The 18,267-nt window shown below is 38.2% G+C and overlaps 2 protein-coding genes across 6 annotated transcripts in view; both read left to right on the top strand.

The window, feature by feature from the left end:
- The window catches only part of hgfac (HGF activator), a 31,006-nt gene extending 24,345 nt beyond the window's left edge, over positions 1–6,661 (top strand). For 2 of the 3 annotated variants that reach the window (XM_084405844.1, XM_084405843.1), the window contains exons 12-14: positions 3,388–3,528; positions 5,109–5,251; positions 6,351–6,661. In XM_084405844.1, the coding sequence (XP_084261970.1) occupies positions 3,388–3,528; positions 5,109–5,251; positions 6,351–6,575 (509 nt within the window). In that variant the 3' untranslated portion in view covers positions 6,576–6,661. Of the gene's footprint in view, positions 1–3,387; positions 3,934–5,108; positions 5,252–6,350 lie in introns of those variants that run through there. The other variant, XM_084405845.1, reaches the window with a different exon arrangement.
- A 986-nt stretch (positions 6,662–7,647) lies between these two features.
- dok7a (docking protein 7a) overlaps positions 7,648–18,267 on the top strand; it is a 44,031-nt gene continuing 33,411 nt past the window's right edge. For all 3 annotated transcript variants that reach the window (XM_084406137.1, XM_084406136.1, XM_084406135.1), the window contains exons 1-5: positions 7,648–7,749; positions 7,840–7,885; positions 10,038–10,253; positions 12,321–12,521; positions 16,396–16,515. In XM_084406137.1, the coding sequence (XP_084262263.1) occupies positions 7,696–7,749; positions 7,840–7,885; positions 10,038–10,253; positions 12,321–12,521; positions 16,396–16,515 (637 nt within the window). In that variant the 5' untranslated portion in view covers positions 7,648–7,695. The remainder of the gene's footprint in view (positions 7,750–7,839; positions 7,886–10,037; positions 10,254–12,320; positions 12,522–16,395; positions 16,516–18,267) is intronic.

The raw sequence follows: 18,267 nt of genomic DNA, 5'->3' as shown, positions 1-18,267 counted from the left end.
AAGGTCTACAGTCACTCGATTTTTATACTCTCTTTTTCAGAGCACTTACATTTTAATTATGTATTGGTATATAAAGACAGTTTAAACAAATTTGAAAATATTAAATTTGATAAAAATCCTACCTACCCTAGCTTTAAGCATTAGACGATCTGCAAATCCGGCGTCGAACTGGGCCTTGTTTATAAAACAATCATCTTCGAAATGCAAGGAACAAACAAGAACACTTGCACAACTCCGTTGATGCTCTGTTTAAACAAACTCCATCCACTGGTCCCTTAACGCTGGGTTCTTTGGGAATCTGTGCAGGGTTATCTTGCCAAGGTAACCAAAAACACACTTCTTTTGGTGACATTGTTTATTTCTTTAAGTCCTTAACCCTCTGAGGTCTGAGCTGTTTTCTGGGCCCTGGAGGTGTTCTGACATGCTCTGACATTTCTGGTTATTTCTGTTACTTGTGACATTTTCATGGCTAAAGTCTAATTACACTGTATTCAGCACAAACTCTGCTACAATAATATATCAACAGCATGTATGTAAAAGTTTGTAGTTTTGAGATAATGACATTTATGCGTGGTTTGTGAAAATACAAAAAAAAAATTCTCACTGAAATAAGGTCATGAAACCCATACTGATTATTTCTTCACAAGACTTTTGAAAATTGTATGACATAGCCTAGAATATTTGCTCTAAAACTATGTGAAAATCACCCTGACTGCTCATTCAGAGAAGACAATATATTGATTTAAAAATTTTACGACGTGTTTTGTGTGAGAAAGCTCTATGCGTGAGCTCATTAATATGTATGGCTTTTCACACCTGAGAAAGACAAAGACACTCCCCTAACGGCCCTATTAGGAGCTATCAGGCCCCTGTCATTCTGAGCAACCTTGCACAATACTGTAAATGAGGAGATTTAAAAAAGAATGGCTTTTAGATTGTTTGGATTTATTTACACAACATAATCCAAAGATACACAACAAATGACAAAAAAGCACTTATTGAAAGACAGAGACCTTTGTGCCATTCCTAAAAACATTGTACATACCTTTCATTTCCAAGGTGTTTGATTTTCACTTGACCATGTTCATGTTCCAGAGACTCATGTGAATGTTGAAGTCGGCAGGACTCAGTGGCATCTGGGCCCTGGAAAAAAAAGTGAACATACTGATATCAAGAGAAAGGCCTGCACGATTTTGGAAATAAATATTAGATTTTTCTGGTTAAAATTGCTTTTTAAAATTCACAAAATACACACACACGCACACAAATGTTTCCAACAATATATAATATAATGAACACCAGGTTTGTTGTGCCTTGTAGGCATAGGCTATGCGCAGTGCTGGGTAAAATAATAATAACAATAGATAGCAGTATAAATCTTCCAAAATATTTCAGTAACAACCAAGCTAGAGAAAAATATATTGATTATCATGTTACTTCAAATGTTTCCATTCGTTATGATGATATGAAATGAGATAATAGTAAAAACATGAAGCCGTTTGGTGCTTTTCAAATTTTCAAATGATACATTCAAACGCGATCGCGCTGCAAAATATGATACATTCAAACGCGATCGCGCTCAAATGTAAAACATTATGGTTACCATACATATCTACGTTTGACCAGATATCCACAAACACAGTAGGCCTAACAGTAAACACGGGTCTAAATATTATAATATTCCCCATATATCTAGCAACAGTTCAACTGCAATGTGACATTTATGCAACAATAACAAACTAATATGTAAGAATTTCTTACCTTAAATCTTTCTTGTCTTCAAATCGCGTTCTTCTTCTTCTGAGGTAGCCTAAATCCAATGTAAGCTCACGGTGCGCCTAACTCAACGAAAAGTGAAGTGTTTTGGTGTTTTGTTTTTGAGGTAATGAGCGCATTCGCGTTCCATGTGGAGATTTGCATGTGGATATCTTTTGCGCGAGTAGGCGTGGCCAAATTAACTGTAATGAGCAAACGTTTGAGAAGCTGGACATCTTGTTGGTTTTATACAAATTACTTAAACAGAGAATATTTGTTTTCGTTTTGAACCCGATCGTTTTAAAAGTACACACTTAAATGTTTATAAAGGTGTATGGCTCATAATTGTGTGACAAGTATTCGCTGAGTTTTGTTTCAGTTTATAGACGTGCTCAAGAAAAAAAAGTTCACCGCGACGGAGAGGCAGAAAGCACACCCTGTTTATTTTCTTTATTTTACAAAAGCACAATGTTTTGATTTGATTGTAAGTGGACACATACAAAAGTAGAAATATCACAGATTCTTTTTTTATATTTCTTTTTTCTGTATGACCATAAATGACGGAGTAATTTAAGTTTATAAGGATTGCTAATGTGACGTCATCATGACATATTCCCAGTGGTGAACGCAAAGCATTTTGGGAATCCGCGGCACAAACATAAGGCGCCAAACTTCATTGCATGGAGGGAAGAACGCAGTGTTCAAGATGCCTGCATTTTGTAGGATTATATTCTGTTTTTCACGCTAAATTTTCATTATTTTCATGCCAGAACACTTGCCTGCTATGCCAGCCTGGCCAAACATACCCATAATTCTTTGCGTTCTGAAGAGGTTGCCGCCCATTTGGTCACATGTCTTAGCGATCTCCAGCAAAACGCGCCCGCGCGTTTGCCGACCTCAGAGGAGTATTTATAAATTGCAACAAACAACAAAAAACAGAAGGTTCTGAAGGTTTCACACCTTATTTCAAGGAATATTTAATGGTCTTAATTTTCATAATACTTCATTTTTTTAATAGAGTTTAATGCCAGGTTTTGTACCTTATTAATGAAAAGTACCATGTGTGGTAAAATGTGGCTGACAAAGACAATTCAGTGACAAATCAGTTCATCATTTTATTGAATTATGAGAAAAGCAATCATGAAAAACTACACACATACTTTATAGTTACTCTTTAGTTTGTCTTACATTTACACTTTATTCCTTTGCTCTCATTAATGCTGATATGTACACTGTAAAAAATATTTTTTGCTTTTAATAAACTTATGAAAATAAATAAACTTAATTCAAATTGTGATTTTTAAAGTTTCCAAGGAAATGCGTGTAAAACATATACAGATGCAGACGTGGGCTGGTGTGACACAGACACGCTCCAACACGCTTGTTCACCAGCACTTGTGCTGTTTGAAAAGTGTTGTTTCCCAATCTCACCATTTCCTATTCTCTCAATAGTATTCCTTCCTCCAAAAGACCATAAATAAAACTCATCTTTTGAATTTTCCAAAAGAAAAGAAAAAAATTATGAATGCCCTTTGCCTGTGCAAAACTTGCCAAGATGTTGCAATTCGGATAGTATGCATTTGTGTGTTGTGTTGTGTATGTGTTTTGTGTATAATAAAGCTGTTTTCATAGTCTTACTGAAGCTGAAGAAGGTCAACGGACGCTGTGCTCAGAAAACACCGTTCATCAGGCCGATCTGCCTGCCAGGGAAAGGCACAACGTTCCCGGATCACTTCTGCTGTAAGATCTCGGGCTGGGGTCACATGAGTGAGAGTGAGTATGGCTAACGATGTCTCACAGAGATTTTTAGTATTCATATATTTTACTATTTGTTTTTGTAGATGTGAATCATGTTTTTGTTTTTTCAAAAACTTTTTTTATTTTTTTTATTTTAAAGATTATGATTTTCTATGATGATGCTAAAGATGCTGATTATATGTAGACAAAAACAGCAGCTCACTGTGTTTTGGAACACACACATACACACACATATACAGTATATATATATATATATTTTTTTTTTTGCATTATTATTTTCCTGTTATCTCCGTAAAGCTGCTTTGAAACAATCTGTATTGTAAAAAGCGCTATATATGTATATATAATGTGTGTGTATATATAATGTATATATAATGTGTATATACATATACTCTATATTGCCAAAAGTATTGGGACACCCCTCCAAATCATTGAATTAAGGTGTTCCAATCACTTCCATGGCCACAGTTGTATATAATCAAGCACCTAGGCATGCAGACTGCTTCAAACCTTTGTGAAAGAATGGGTCGCCCTCAGGAGCTCAGTGAATTCAAGCATGGTACGTGATAGCCAGCAGCCATATCTCCCTGTAGCCCAAGACTGGTTGCCCACTGAAGCTAAGCAGGGCTGAGCCTGGTTAGTACCTGGATGGGAGACCTCCTGAGAAAACCAGGTTACTGCTGGAAGAGGTGTTAGTGAGGCCAGCAGGTGGTGCTCACCCTGTGGTCTGTGTGGGTCCTAACGCCCCAGTGTAGTGACAGGGACACTATACTGTCAAAGAGCACCGTCCTTCGGATGAGACGTTAAACTGAGGTCCTGACTCTCTGTGGTCATTAAAAATCCCATGGCATTTCTCGTAAAGAGTAGGGGTGTAACCCCGGTGTCATGGCCACACACCATTGGCCCTTACCAATCATGGCCTCCTAATAATCCCCTTACATTGAATTGGCTCTATCACTCTCTCTCCACCTATATCCGGTGTGTGGTGAGCGCACTGGCGCCGTTGTACTGTGGCTGCCGTCGCATCATCCAAGTGGATGCTGCACACTGGTGGTGGTTAAGGAGAGATCCCCTGACATGATTGTAAAGCGCTTTGGGTGTACAGTAGTACATATGAAAGCGCTATATAAATGCCCGATTCTATTCTATTCTATTCTATAGGTTGCCACCTGTGCAAAAAGTCCTTTCTTGTAATTTCCTCACAACTAAATATTCCACAGTCAACTGTTAGTGGTATTATAACAAAGTGGAAGCAATTGGAAACAACAGCAACTCAGCCACGAAGTGGTAGGCCACGTAAAATTACGGAGCGGGGTCAGTGTATGCTGAGGCGCACAATACACAGAAGTCGGCAACTTTCTGCAGAGTCAATAGCTACAGACCTCCAAACTTCGTGTGGCCTTCAGATTAGCTCAAGAACAGTGAACAGAGAAGCTAAATGGCTTAAGATATTGTCTTGTTTTCTGAAAAATGTATCAGAATGAACTGAATTTATGCTTAAAACAAGAAAAAATATCTGCCAATAGGGTCTGAATTTGTAAACTTGTTTTCCATTTGAAAGTAAAATTGAAAGTAACTTGAGTGTGTTTGTTTAGAGGCAAACTCATATTCAAACCTGATCGAGGGAGTGGTGAAGATTATTCCGTTTGACCAGTGTTCGAGTCCAGAAGTGTATGGATCAGAGGTCCGGTCGGGGATGCTGTGTGCCGGGAGTGACTCCTGTGTGGACGCCTGCCAGGTAAGACGCCAAATCACCAAGCACTAATATGATATATCTTCCCTTTTTTTCTAAGTATCTTTTTTTTTTTCAGAAACCAATGTTTTTGTTTTTTACAAAAAAACAAATATTGGATTGCAGATTTGAATTTTATATGCATGGATCATGGTAATGACATTGATAAAGCAGGTCTAAATGTTTTACTTTTTTATTTTAGACTAATATTCAATATTCTTTATTCTTTATCAATATTACTTTACAATAATTGAGCTGTTTTGAACATAAATTTGACAATTTGTAAACTTTCAAATTGGACTGAAGATATATACATACAAGTTTTTAAAGTAACACTTTACAGTAAAGTTACATTAGATAATAAAAATACTTCTAAAGCATTTATTAATCTTAGCTAATATTCATTTCAGGATTTACTATTATTAAAATCCAAAGTTGTATCTGTTACTATTACTAAAATCAAGAATCATATCTGTTAATATGTTAGTTACCAATGAAATTCCTATTTGGGAGATAGTTCTCCCAAAAATTCTGTCATCATTTACTCACCCTCAAGTTGTTCCTAACCTGTATAAATGTCTTTGTTCTGCTGAACACAAAAGGGAGATCACCAAGCTGATCTCGTGCCCCATTTACTACCATAGTATTTTTCCTACTATGGTTGTCAATGGGACCTGAGATCTGTATGGTTACCAACATTCTTCCAAATATCTTCTTTTGTGTTCAGCAGAACTAATACATTTATACAGGTTAGGAACAACTTGAGGGTGAGTAAATGATGACATAATTTCCATTTTTGGGTAAACTATCCCTTTAATGAGCATGAACTGCAATGTACATCTGTATATTTTTATTTACTAATGTTAACAATAACTAATGTAACAAATGCATAGCTCTTGTTAGTTAATGTTAGATAATGCATTATCTAATGAGACCTTATTGTAAGTGTCACAGTTTTTGCTAATGGTTGACATTGAGTTAAAAAAGATTTTATGATTTTTGCTGAGTAGGGTGACAGAAACCATTTTGCATTGAAGCAATTAAAAAGCATTGAGAAATTAGCCATATGTATCTTTTTTAATGTGTGTGATGTAATTGTTTTTAGGGAGACTCCGGCGGTCCTTTAGCATGTGAGTGTGACGGTGTGAGTTTCCTTTACGGCATCATCAGTTGGGGGGACGGATGTGGACGGTCAGGAAAACCAGGCGTTTATACCCTCGTGCCCAAATATTCTGAATGGATAAACAGCGTCATCAAAAGATCCAGAAAAACAACATCAGCTAACAGAACAAAGATAGTCATTTGCATCGGGAATCAATGCAAAAGATAACCCATCAATCAACTGTGACTTTATTATTAATGTATTAGTTTACACTTTCCATTACAGTGTTCATGTTACTGAGTAATACTAATGAACTTAAAGATAATGTGTTATTAATGCTATTGTATTTATATTAACAAGCAATATTGTGACATGTATTGTACACACTATAATAAGTTTGTTATGTATTATATTTCATTTAATTTTTTTGCATACCAATAAATTAAGTTGATAGCTGTGAAGTAAATGTGTCTTTTAATCTGCATGAAGTATTTTAAAAATGTCTTTAGATCGTGCTCTAAAACTATCTATCAAGAACATGTCCAGGTCATGATAGATATTAATACGTAGATATCAAATCGGCAAGATATACATCTGCGCGTCCACCATAAAGTGAACAGACAGATGAAGTTGAAATGAAACAGTTTGTTGTTAAATCATAGTATAGCAGCAATCATTTGTATAGTAGTTTATTCCAATTTATTTTAGAATCATAAACTACGAGCTTTGAGGTATTTTCTCCACTGACTTCCATTCAAACAAGTCTTTATGTTGACCTTTGTAATATTCTGACACATCTGGGAGTGGCCAAATGCATCACCTAAATATTATCAGTTCAACACAAAAATAAAAGACATAAAGATTTGTATTTTCAAGTTATAAAGTTATTATTTTTCATTTTGACATTGTTTTCATGCCAGTTCCTTTACTTTGTTTACTTTTGATTTTGTTTTTATTTTGTTTTGTTTTTCAGTGTGGGGTGAAAAAAAAAAATACCCAAAGTGGGTACCTTTTGTTTTGTTTAGAAATATGTGCAGATTGTAAATGTGACTACACTATACCCGATCTGACACATATTTAAGATCTTAGGTAGTTTCATTAGTTACTTTTAGATAACACGTCACATTTGTTACATTACACATTTTGTAAGGGTTGCATGATACATGCATGTAAAGGTTAATTATGTTTGACCTAAAATAATTGTTCCGTACCGACACAGTAACCTTTGACTGACCCCTGACATATGGCCTATTTGGGCGCGTGCTTGAGGCAGCGGGTCGCTCGCTCTGGCGTTATTTTGAAAGTGAGCTGTGCGTACGCGCGCACGCGCAGCTGTCATGTGGGGAAGATGAGCGATACCGTGGTCGCAGAGGGAGCCGCAAAAATCAGAGACGGCAAAAAAGTATGGATATCGCACGCGTGAGCTGTATGTGTGTATAATTTGTTCATGAGTGGTTGTCTGTAAAGGTTTGGTTTGACTTCTCTCTCGCAGTGGAGGAGCCGCTGGCTGGTTCTGCGCAAACCCTCACCGGTCGCAGGTCAGTTATCACGATCATACACTTCACAGCAACACAAACTCAACAGTGGCGACAATTAACAACTATGACTTTACATAAAAGTAACATGTACTTTAATATTTGAAAATAAACGGAACATTATCAACATTATCACAACAGCTATAAACCAGCAAACAGAAAGAAAATAATAAGCATACTGTATTGTCATCACGCTGTTGCAGTTCATTTGTAAATAGCCTATACAAGCATTTATTGTAAAACAGACAGATGATCGTTGTGGTGCTTCTACATAATTTCTAGTTCACTGTTAAGTCATAGTATAGTTTTTATTAAATCGTATCAAAATAGATTTATTATAGATTTAGATTTATCAAATATGACCGTGATTATATGGCGACAAGTTAATATTGCAATATTGTAAACATTATATTATATCACAAATACCAAAAAGGATCAAATGTAATGGTTCTATAGAACAGAATAACATTTAATATAGGCTAATCATCTATTCATTATTTTGTTACCAGACTTAATATTCTGTTGGAAGCTTAGAAATCAACCTAAAGGAGTTTCTCTTGTGTTTTACTGTGATCTATACAGAAAGATAAACACTATGAACGTTAGTGTTCATGGATGAAGCTGATTTTTGAGTTTTTAATGTATAATAAGTTGTGTGAGTTACATGCATGTTTTATGTAATACACTGAGAGCATGGATGAACATCAATGTTTTTTTACTTGAAATAGCCTATGCTGGTCTTTTTGCACATCATACATATGCTATAAATATATATGGGCATTATAGGCCATATAATGTAGGATACATACAGACTTCACGACTGTTAATTCAGGTTTACTAATGTGCGTTCCAGGAGTCTCATATAACCGCACTGGAATGTTTCACTATTCAGTACAACAGCACTCTTGCTTCAGTGAAATGTCTTGCCGTCGCTGCGAATGTTTTATTGGTGCAGTGAAGTTTTCTTTTGCAGTAGATCAGCTGTGAGAGCAGAAATGTGTGCGGTAAGACGTTTGTACAGCTGTTCACACTGTGTGTGTGTGTGTGTCACATGCCAAAGGTTGTTTTGTTTGTTTGCTTTCGTAGTAGCAGGAATCACGTTTGACCTACCTACATCTTTCAGGGGATGTAAGAATTGTTTTTTGGACATGCACCTCTACATGCACCTCTTTATTCACATTTAAATATGGTTACAGTTTGTAGTAGACCTATAAATGGTACAATGGCACATGATACACTACACTACCGTTCAAAAGTTTGGGGTCAGTACGATTTTTAAATATTATTGAAAGAATTCTCTTAAAATAATTGTTTTCTAATGTAATATATTTAAAAAATGTAATTTATTCCTGTGATCAAAGCTGAATTTTTAGCAACATTACTTCAGTCTTCAATTCATGCTGATTTGCTGCTTATTATCAGTTGAAATCGGTTGTGCTGCTTCATATTTTTGTGGAAACTTTTTTTTAAGAGTCTTTGATGAATAGAAAGTTTAAAAGAACAGCATTTATTTGAAATATAAATCTTTTGTAACATTAAAAACATCTTTACTGCTTATTTTGATAGATGTAATGCATCCTTGCTGAATAAAAGTATTACTTTCTTTCAAAAACAACAACAACCACACCAAAAAATCAGGGCCATGTTCAAAAACCGAATGAGCTCAAATGCTGTAGCTGGGTCAAAGGCAGGACTTTTTTTCTTTTTTTTTTATCTATTAATACATCAAAATGCATTTGTGACATACCTTTTCTATTCTATTATGTTTTTTCATTTCTAAATTAAAATTCACTTAAAATTTTCTAGGGACATAAAGTAAATCATCGACAGCTTAAATAGCCTAAGACAAATGTCCTCATAAAACACACCGAAAAATATCCATTAAAGTGACGAAACTCTTAAAAAAATGATTTCGAAGGTAAGCATGGATTTAAAGTGATGATTTAAAGTCGATGATTTTTTTCTTGTTATTTCTACAATAAGCAGTGTTATGTTAAAATATGACTATATTTGAAAACTTTTCCACTAAATGATAGTCATGTCTTTGTCATCAATGTCAAGTGGACGTTTCAGACCTTCTTGACTGTATGTCAAGGTTAATAAATGTCTTTAAACATGTCCTTTATGAAAACTAATGTGTGTTTGTGTGTGTCAGATTGTTTGGTGCTGTACGTGTATAAGGAGCGCGGTGTGAAGGACAGGAGCAGCGTGACGCTGGAGCATATCTGCGGTCTGGAGACGTGTGTCAGCGCTGACGGCGTTCCCTTCATCCTCTCAATCCTGTGTCTCAGTCAAACCGCCGTGCTCGGCTTCGACAGCAGGGAGGCGCTGCAGAGCTGGGACCTGCGACTGCGCTACTGCCTCGGGGAAGGTCAGAGTTCAACATTTAACCCATAAAACAGTCACTTACATGTGTTGGTCAACACAATGACCGATGAGATAATAGCTCACCGCTATCTGTATCTGTTTCCATGATAAAGTGGTAGTTTAGTCAAATTGTTTTGTAGTTTTAGGTAGTTGCTAAATGTTTAACATTAAATCAATTATTTTTTTATTAAATCTAAATATTTTTAACATATGCAGCTTTATGAGCTCATATCGATTCGGAGACTACATGGAATAATTATACTTCATTTTAATATTACATTACTGTAATAGTATAAAATATACCAAATCAACATATTTCTGAAGGTTCATGTGACACTGAAGACTAGGGTGTCTTGTAAGTGTTATAATTATGTTTATAATTATAAATGAATACAATTATTTAAAAAAATCATTTGCCACACAGACACAGGACCATTTATATTGAGGTAGGCGATATAGTGAGACACTTGACCAGTTAGATCATTTAAAGCATATACTTTTCCACATTCATGTACATTTTAACTACGTTTTCATGTTGATACCAACATCAAGCCGCATTATGCATCAGCTACCCAAAGACATTTAATTGATTGACATGATTGTTGTGTATGTGCTTGAACTCTTTGTAGTTGTGAGCAGGCATGTGATGCAGTCAGCTGTGTGTGTCTGTTTGTGTGTGTAGCTGCTTTTTTATTTGCACACCCTCATAAATCTGTTTCAAAGTTACTGCTAACAGGTTTAACCCTGCCTACATTCCCTCATCACATTTTACACACACAGACAAAGAGAAGCTGTTACTAGATGGGATTTACTGCATAGACCAAAGTAAGATTGTGACATTCATAGCATCAGGAACACTTACCAGAGCTTTCTAGTAAGTGCTGTTTGTTAAGGCAAGGTGTAACCCACATGTACTATCTTTCATATGTTGGATCAGAGATTTAAACAAACCCTGAACTATGAATTTTCTAAGACTTATGATTTTCACTTGATGAATATAAATGAATAATAAAACTATGAGTATAAATAAAGCTAAAATACATTAAAAAAGTGACCCAGGCTGTATTTAGAGACCAGAATATCATAGAGTCTTGAACTTGCAAGCACCCAGAATACTTCAGAAACCACCAATGCCCTAAAAACTAACCACCCAGAACACCCTAGCAACAATCTTGCAATGCTGTAGAAACCGCCTAGAATACTTTATAAACTACACAGAACACACCTAGCAACCATCTGTCAACCACCCAGCCAGAACACCCTGGCCTAAGTTAACAAGCACCTTGCAATTCCATATAAACCACCTAGCAATGCTTTTGCAAACAACCAGAATATCAGTAACCACCTATCAACCACCCTAAATACTCTAGCAACCACCTAGAATTCCTTTGAAAGTTTCTAGCCGTCAACTAGCAACCACCTGGCAATGCTTTAGAAACCACCTTGTCCTAGCAAACACCCAAAATAACTTAGTAACCACCTATCAGTGTCCTAGCAACTCCCTTGCAATACCCTAGAAACCACCCAAAATACATTAGAATGCACCTAGCACCACCCTAACAACCAGAAGTCACCCAGAACACCCTAGTAACCACCTGGCAATGCCCTTGCATCCAACAAAATACCTTAGTAACCAACTAGCAACCACACAGAACGTCCTAGAAACCACATAGCAACGCCTTTGAAACTACACAGAATATCTTAGTAAGCAACTAGCAACCACACAGAATGTCCTAGAAACCACCTAGCAACGCCCTTGCAACCACACAGAATACCTTAGTAACCACATATCAACTGCACAAAATACCTTAGTAACCACCTATCAACCACCCAGGACACCCAAGTAACCACCTTGCAATGCCCAAGCAACCACCCAGAATTATTTAGAAACTAGTAGGCTACTTAGAAGTCACATAGCCACCACCCATAACACCTTGGGAACCACACTCTTAACATATTGTGCGTTTTGCACAGGAATACACCACTTACTGTACTTTTCCTTCAGTTACAGTTTATTGTTTATTGTATCTGAATGATTGGTACAGGAAAATCAAGTTTTCTCTTCTGTCAGTCCACAGTTTCAGCATCTCTGTGCTGCCCGGCACTAAATTGGAAAGCGGAGCGGCGACTCTGCATTTATGCAACAATGTCCTGGTCATCGCTAAAGACCTGCCGGCCGTCATCATTGGTCACTGGAATCTGCTGGACCTGCGACGATACGGGCCGGTCAACAACGGCTTTGTGTTTGAGGGAGGAACACGCTGTGGTTACTGTGAGTATGCCGATATAACAATGAAAAGGCTCATTATTTTTAACTTTTTAATAAAATGCAATATCAAGGAATCAAGGTTTGGTTAGTTATCATGGTCCATTGCTTTGTGACAAGTAAAGTTTGGTTTCAGTGTGTTTTTTTAAGTGGTGCCAATGCTGGGGTTTGGTCAATGTGAAACATGTAATTGTTCTCTAAAGAGTCCACCTTCACTGTCTTTCTCACATCTGTGGGAGTTTAGGTGTGAAAAAGCCTCATAGACCGTAACACCCATATTGTTGCTGCCCAGAGTGGATCAGTGATGATTTGGATGTCTATGTTAATGTAGTATGTTCAGCCTATCATCCAGACCATGTTCACTTGTCTGGTTGTTTTTTGGCTGCATTTGATTCTGTGAAATTAAATGGTGAAATAGTAATCTGGCTTTGAGGAGTTTAGATGGCTGTAATTTAATATATAATAATATGATTTGTTCAGTCTGTCATCCAGGTTGTTTTCACTTGTCTGGTGGACTATGGCTACATTTAATTCTGAGGATACATAATTAAGTTTGGTTCTCAGTCACCTCAACAGGGTCCTATCTACAATGTCAGCCCTGATCAGACTCAGGTGCTGGAACAGAAGGTTCAATCTCTCTTGGTGAAAGGCCATAGAATGTCTTAAAATTCCAATGTCATAAAAGAGACAATGAGTTTTACAGCCGGTACTTCATAGTTCAAAAGAAGAATGGGGAGTTGCGTCCCATTTTAGATCTTTGTCAGCAAAAATGTACTCCAATTCTGTCACGGTGTGGTGCAGGCAGAAGACGACAGGTCAAAAAGTTCAAATGCAAACTTTTACTTACAATAGAATTCTAACAGGTACAGCAAAGACAGACAGAAGGTACACACTTGTAAATACGACGGAGATCGGACAAAGACTGACTGAACAGAATGGAACTAAATACAAACTCTGATGAACACTGATTAACAGGACACAGGTGACATAGATGATAATGATGATGATGATCTAAACACAGGTGATACAGATGGACTAAATGACAGTAACCATGGATACGAAGGAGTGGCGGGAAAAGAACAAAGGAAGACATGTGACTACTGAAAATACAAACAAACACTGGCATGTGACAGTACTCCCCCTTCCCGGTAGGCGCATCCTCGTGCCGTAGATAGGCCAACTGCGGAGGGAGGGAGGGGACTCAGGAGGAGGACGAAGAGCAGGTGAAGGGCAGACAGAAGGCAGGAGGGACCAGGGCGGAGCAGGCTGTGCAGGAGCCATGGAGGAGGCTGGGCTGACGACTCCAGGGGGCCGACTGACGGGGGCGAACCAGGTGGGAGAGGAGACCAGGGTGGAGCCAGAGAGCCGACAAGCCCAGGCGACGCTGAGGATCCGGCGGGACATGGCGAAGCCGCCGGCTCTGGCGACTGAGGTGCAGGCGGGGACACAGAAGGGTGCGGTGGAGACAGAGGGAGTGAGGACCAAGGAGGAACAGAAGGGAGTGAGGAGTCCAATGGAGCCGGGGGGACGAAGGGACGAGGCGTAGCCAGAAGAGTGCAGTCCAGAGGCGAGGGTTGGTCAACTAGCAACCAAGGTGGATCTGGGGGGACTAGGGAGCCTGGCAAAACTGGTGAACTGATGGGCCACGGTGGAGCTGAGGGAGGTAGGAGCCAAGGTTGAGCTGATGGATCGACGGGCCGAGGTAGAGTCCTGGTGGCAGAGGTTGGAGGCGGAGACCGGCAGACCCACGGCGACCCCACTTCCCCGAAGGTGGTTAGAGGAGCTGAGGGGCTGACAGGCAGTGGCGGAAGAAGGGTTGAGAGGTGGTAGATGTGAGGAGGTGGGAGAGGGAGGCTGGGTGGGAATTCAGGAACCGGCTCAGGCTCAGGTTCTGGAACAGATTCGGGAACAGACTCAGACTTAGACTCAGGAACAGATTCAGATACAGGCTCGGGAACAGAAGACTCAGGCTCAGGGACAGAAGACTCTGGACGGGCAGTCTCGAACGGGACGAGACTCTGGATGGGCGGTCTCGGCGGGACGAGACTCTGGAACAGGGACAGGAACAGGTCTGGGAATATGGACAGTCCTTGGGGCAGGAACAGGTCTGGGAACATGGACAGTCCTTGGGGCAGGAACAGGTCTGGGAATATGGACAGTCCTTGGGGCAGGAACAGGTCTGGGAACATGGACAGTCCTTGGAGCAGGAACAGGTCTAGGAACAGAACGGGGAACCCGGAACAGGTATCGGCGTGGCAGCGGCCATCCTGGCTGAGGGCTCAGGCGGTGTGCACATAAATGTGCGCTAGCCTAATATTAGCTGCATATCCAAGTGTTTGTATGGAGTGTGGAAGCTGAAGTATTAGCGCCCTTTCTGCATGATATGGAGGCACCGGTGCGATCACTTGCATTTAACTTTTTTGGTTTTACATCAAGAGTAACTCACAATAAGTACTTAAAATAAACAAAAGCGCTTTTGTAAAATAAAGAAAACAAACAGGATGCACTTTCTGCCGTCTCTGTCTCCGTGAACTAGAGCGCATAAAAAAATAAACCGAAACTTAGCATGAACTTTCCTCACAGACATTAGAAATAGATCTATTGAAAGCTTGTTAGCATCGTCAACTTCATCACTCTAGCTGAAAACACAGATTTTTTTTTATATTGGTTTATTAATATAAAATAGATAAATGTGCGCTATTATTTGGCGCATATCCAAGTGTTTTTGCAGAGTGTGGAAGCTAAAGTATAGCACGTTTTCTGCATGAGATAGAGGTGCCGGAGCAATCACTTGCATTTTTTCCTGACAACAGCCAAAACAGCTTAAAATAGCCTACTTTTTGTTCATACAGATAAGAGTAATACATAAACTGCAAAGGGTCTACTTTTATTTGTGTAAACTCACAATAAAAAGAAAATGTTGTGCCTTTGTAAAATAAAGAAAATAAACAGGATGCGCTTTCTGCCACCTCGGTTTCTGTGAACTTGAGCGTGTCAAAATATAAACCAAAATTCAGCGTATACTTGCCTCTCAGACATGAGAAATATATCTATAAAAATCTTGAAATGTCAAGCGATTGTCAACCAATTCAAGGGGAAAACAAATATTCTCAGAAAACTCTGCAACCGAAAATACAAAAGAAAAGTCAACAGGATTAGAACTAAAACTCCCTGTTTTGGGGAAATTTGGTTTTGCTGTTCCTCACACATAGCTATCAGATGACTTCAGGACACCTCTAATATAGTGAATATGGGCTATTTTTATGATGCTTTAGTGTCCTTTTTAAAGCTTCAGTTCCAATTAATTTCAGTTAAAATAAAAAGAGGGACCAGCAATGACTACATTTACATGTGCATCATTTCCAATAATCAGAGTAAGGATGTAATCACAGCAAGATGTTTACATGACAAGCTAACATCTTCACTCTACAATTTTCATTAATCTGATTATTTACATTCCCTAATGCACAGCACAAATTATGAACTCACATACAGTATGTGTATTACTGGCCAAACTCTTCAAGCACACACAGATTTGTTTGCCGGTTCTTTGGTATCCGGCCTCTTTCATTTTATTTTAAAATGTTTTGGGTGACGTGCCTAAAAATGTTTTCGACCATCCATATACAGTATTATAGGGGACTGAGTGAGCTGAGCAGGATCTTCAGAAAGGCGCTGTGCCTCACCTGAGGAAATGTGACCGCTCCCCATTCCACTCCGCTCGTATGCTCTAATTGTAATTAAAATCAACATTCGCCACATTTTATACTACAATTATGGTTGCAACAATAATGAACTTGTCTAAATTTGCAGTGAGATGAACATGAGTAAATGATGACAGGATTCTCTCCCTTTAACATCTGTGTGTATTTGTGTGTAGGGGCTGGCGTGTTCTTCTTGTCTTGTGCTGAGGGCGAGCAGATCAGTTTTCTGTTTGACTGTATTGTTCGTGGCATTTCCCCATCCAGAGGCCCTTTTGGACTGAAGCCACTGCTGCCAGGTCAGTGCTGTATGACTGTGACACGTACAGTATGTGTCTTTATATCAGATTAAAGCCTCATCTGTTGCCAAACTCCTAAAGCTTTCAAGCTACATGCATCAAACTCTGGTTAGTCTGTCTGTTTTCAGTGTCTGTCTATCTATCGGCCTGTCTCTCTCTCTGATGTTTTCATATATTCAAACTACATTAGGCCTTTATAACCATAAGACATCAAGGCTTTTGTAAACATTCAGTCAAAGCTTTTTTAAGAAAACATTCAAAGTTTGTTTTGGCAAACTTTCAGTTTTCATGATAATATCAAATCAATTCAAACTATGTTATGACCCCCTTGCGAAAAAGAAGTGCATTGAATTGTTCTACATTTAGTGTATTTCAGATCTTAAAAGTATATTTTTAAAAGAATGTACTTGCAGAGAATATTATGAATAAAATAAAAGGGCAAAAATGTCATGGCCCCCAGAATATTTTGTTGCATGAATATCTGAACATGCAATATATCAAAAGAAAGGACAGACCCTCTGCTTTTAAACAAACAAGCTTAATGTTCATTCTAGCTTCATGCATTCATTCTTTATCAACACTTGGATGTGGGTAAGTTTAATAATTAAGGAACATTTAAGGAGCAAAAAAACGGAGAAAATTGCGTTTTTGTCAAAGACTACAACCAGATTGGATTCAGAACGATGATCAAAACATAGATGGAGTAGATTGAGTCCATCAACACCCTGAATGCTTGCACAATCCTGTTGCTCATCCCGGGTCGATATTTCATTCAGTAATATTAGGCAGTTTTGATTTAAATGCTGTTTAATGTTGGTGATCGCTTGATTCTGCATCTTCTTCGCATCGGTTTTGATCAGGAGATTCAGTACTCTTTCAGGAGATGTGTAATAGCGCCCCCTACTGTATAACAGTGAAAACACAGAAAGCCAGTGGAGCGAATGTTAAAAAGAGACAGATACCTGTATGACACACTGACCTCGAGTCCCACGGAGGAGCTCTGGAGCTTTTATTATGTTTATATGCCGCAGCCGGTCGCTTTCGCTCTATATTTTATTTTCATTTTTAAAGTTGTTCAACGTTTGCCAGTTCCTGCCTCCTTCTTCCATGAACTTGAACTTTGCTACAGTTACGTTTGATCACTTAAATGCATATTATTTTTCACATTAATTCTGATGAAACAGCCACAAGTGCTGAATTACTACTCATATAGGTCACTTTATTTGACTAATTAAAATTGTGGGGTAAGCTAGCTCGATATTAGAACATTATATTTATAAAAGCTGGATGACGTGTTGCTAAATGGCATGCAATTAATTTTTTAATATATTGTATAGAAAATGCTGTATTACTGTTACTTGAGTACAGTAATTTCTACGAAAGTAAATCAGGAAATCAAGGGTAAGGCGGATATGACATTGACAGGCGACACAGTGGCACTGGCTATTGCACTGGTTAAAATTGTGTATTTCTCTGGATTTAAGCATTGTTTGAAACATTTTGAAAAATGTAAGTACACAAGTCTTCAAAATATATAACATTGTTTTAGTGGATTTTTTATATTTTAATCTAAAATCTTACATATTGTGCCTTTAAAGAAAGTACACTTTCATGACCGTTATTTCTTAACCCACTTAAAGGCCCTCTGAAATAATTTATTATGAAAATGAATATGTTAGCCTTAAAGTTATGAAAAAGCTGGTGTGTTCCAAACCAATGACAAAATTCACATTTAGGAGATATAAGCATTCA

This window comes from Rutilus rutilus, assembly GCF_951802725.1.
Source record: "Rutilus rutilus genome assembly, chromosome: 3".
Classification (NCBI taxonomy): domain Eukaryota; kingdom Metazoa; phylum Chordata; class Actinopteri; order Cypriniformes; family Leuciscidae; genus Rutilus; species Rutilus rutilus.
The sequence above is the reverse complement of the archived record's forward strand: the minus strand, read 5'-3'. Positions and strand labels throughout refer to the sequence as shown.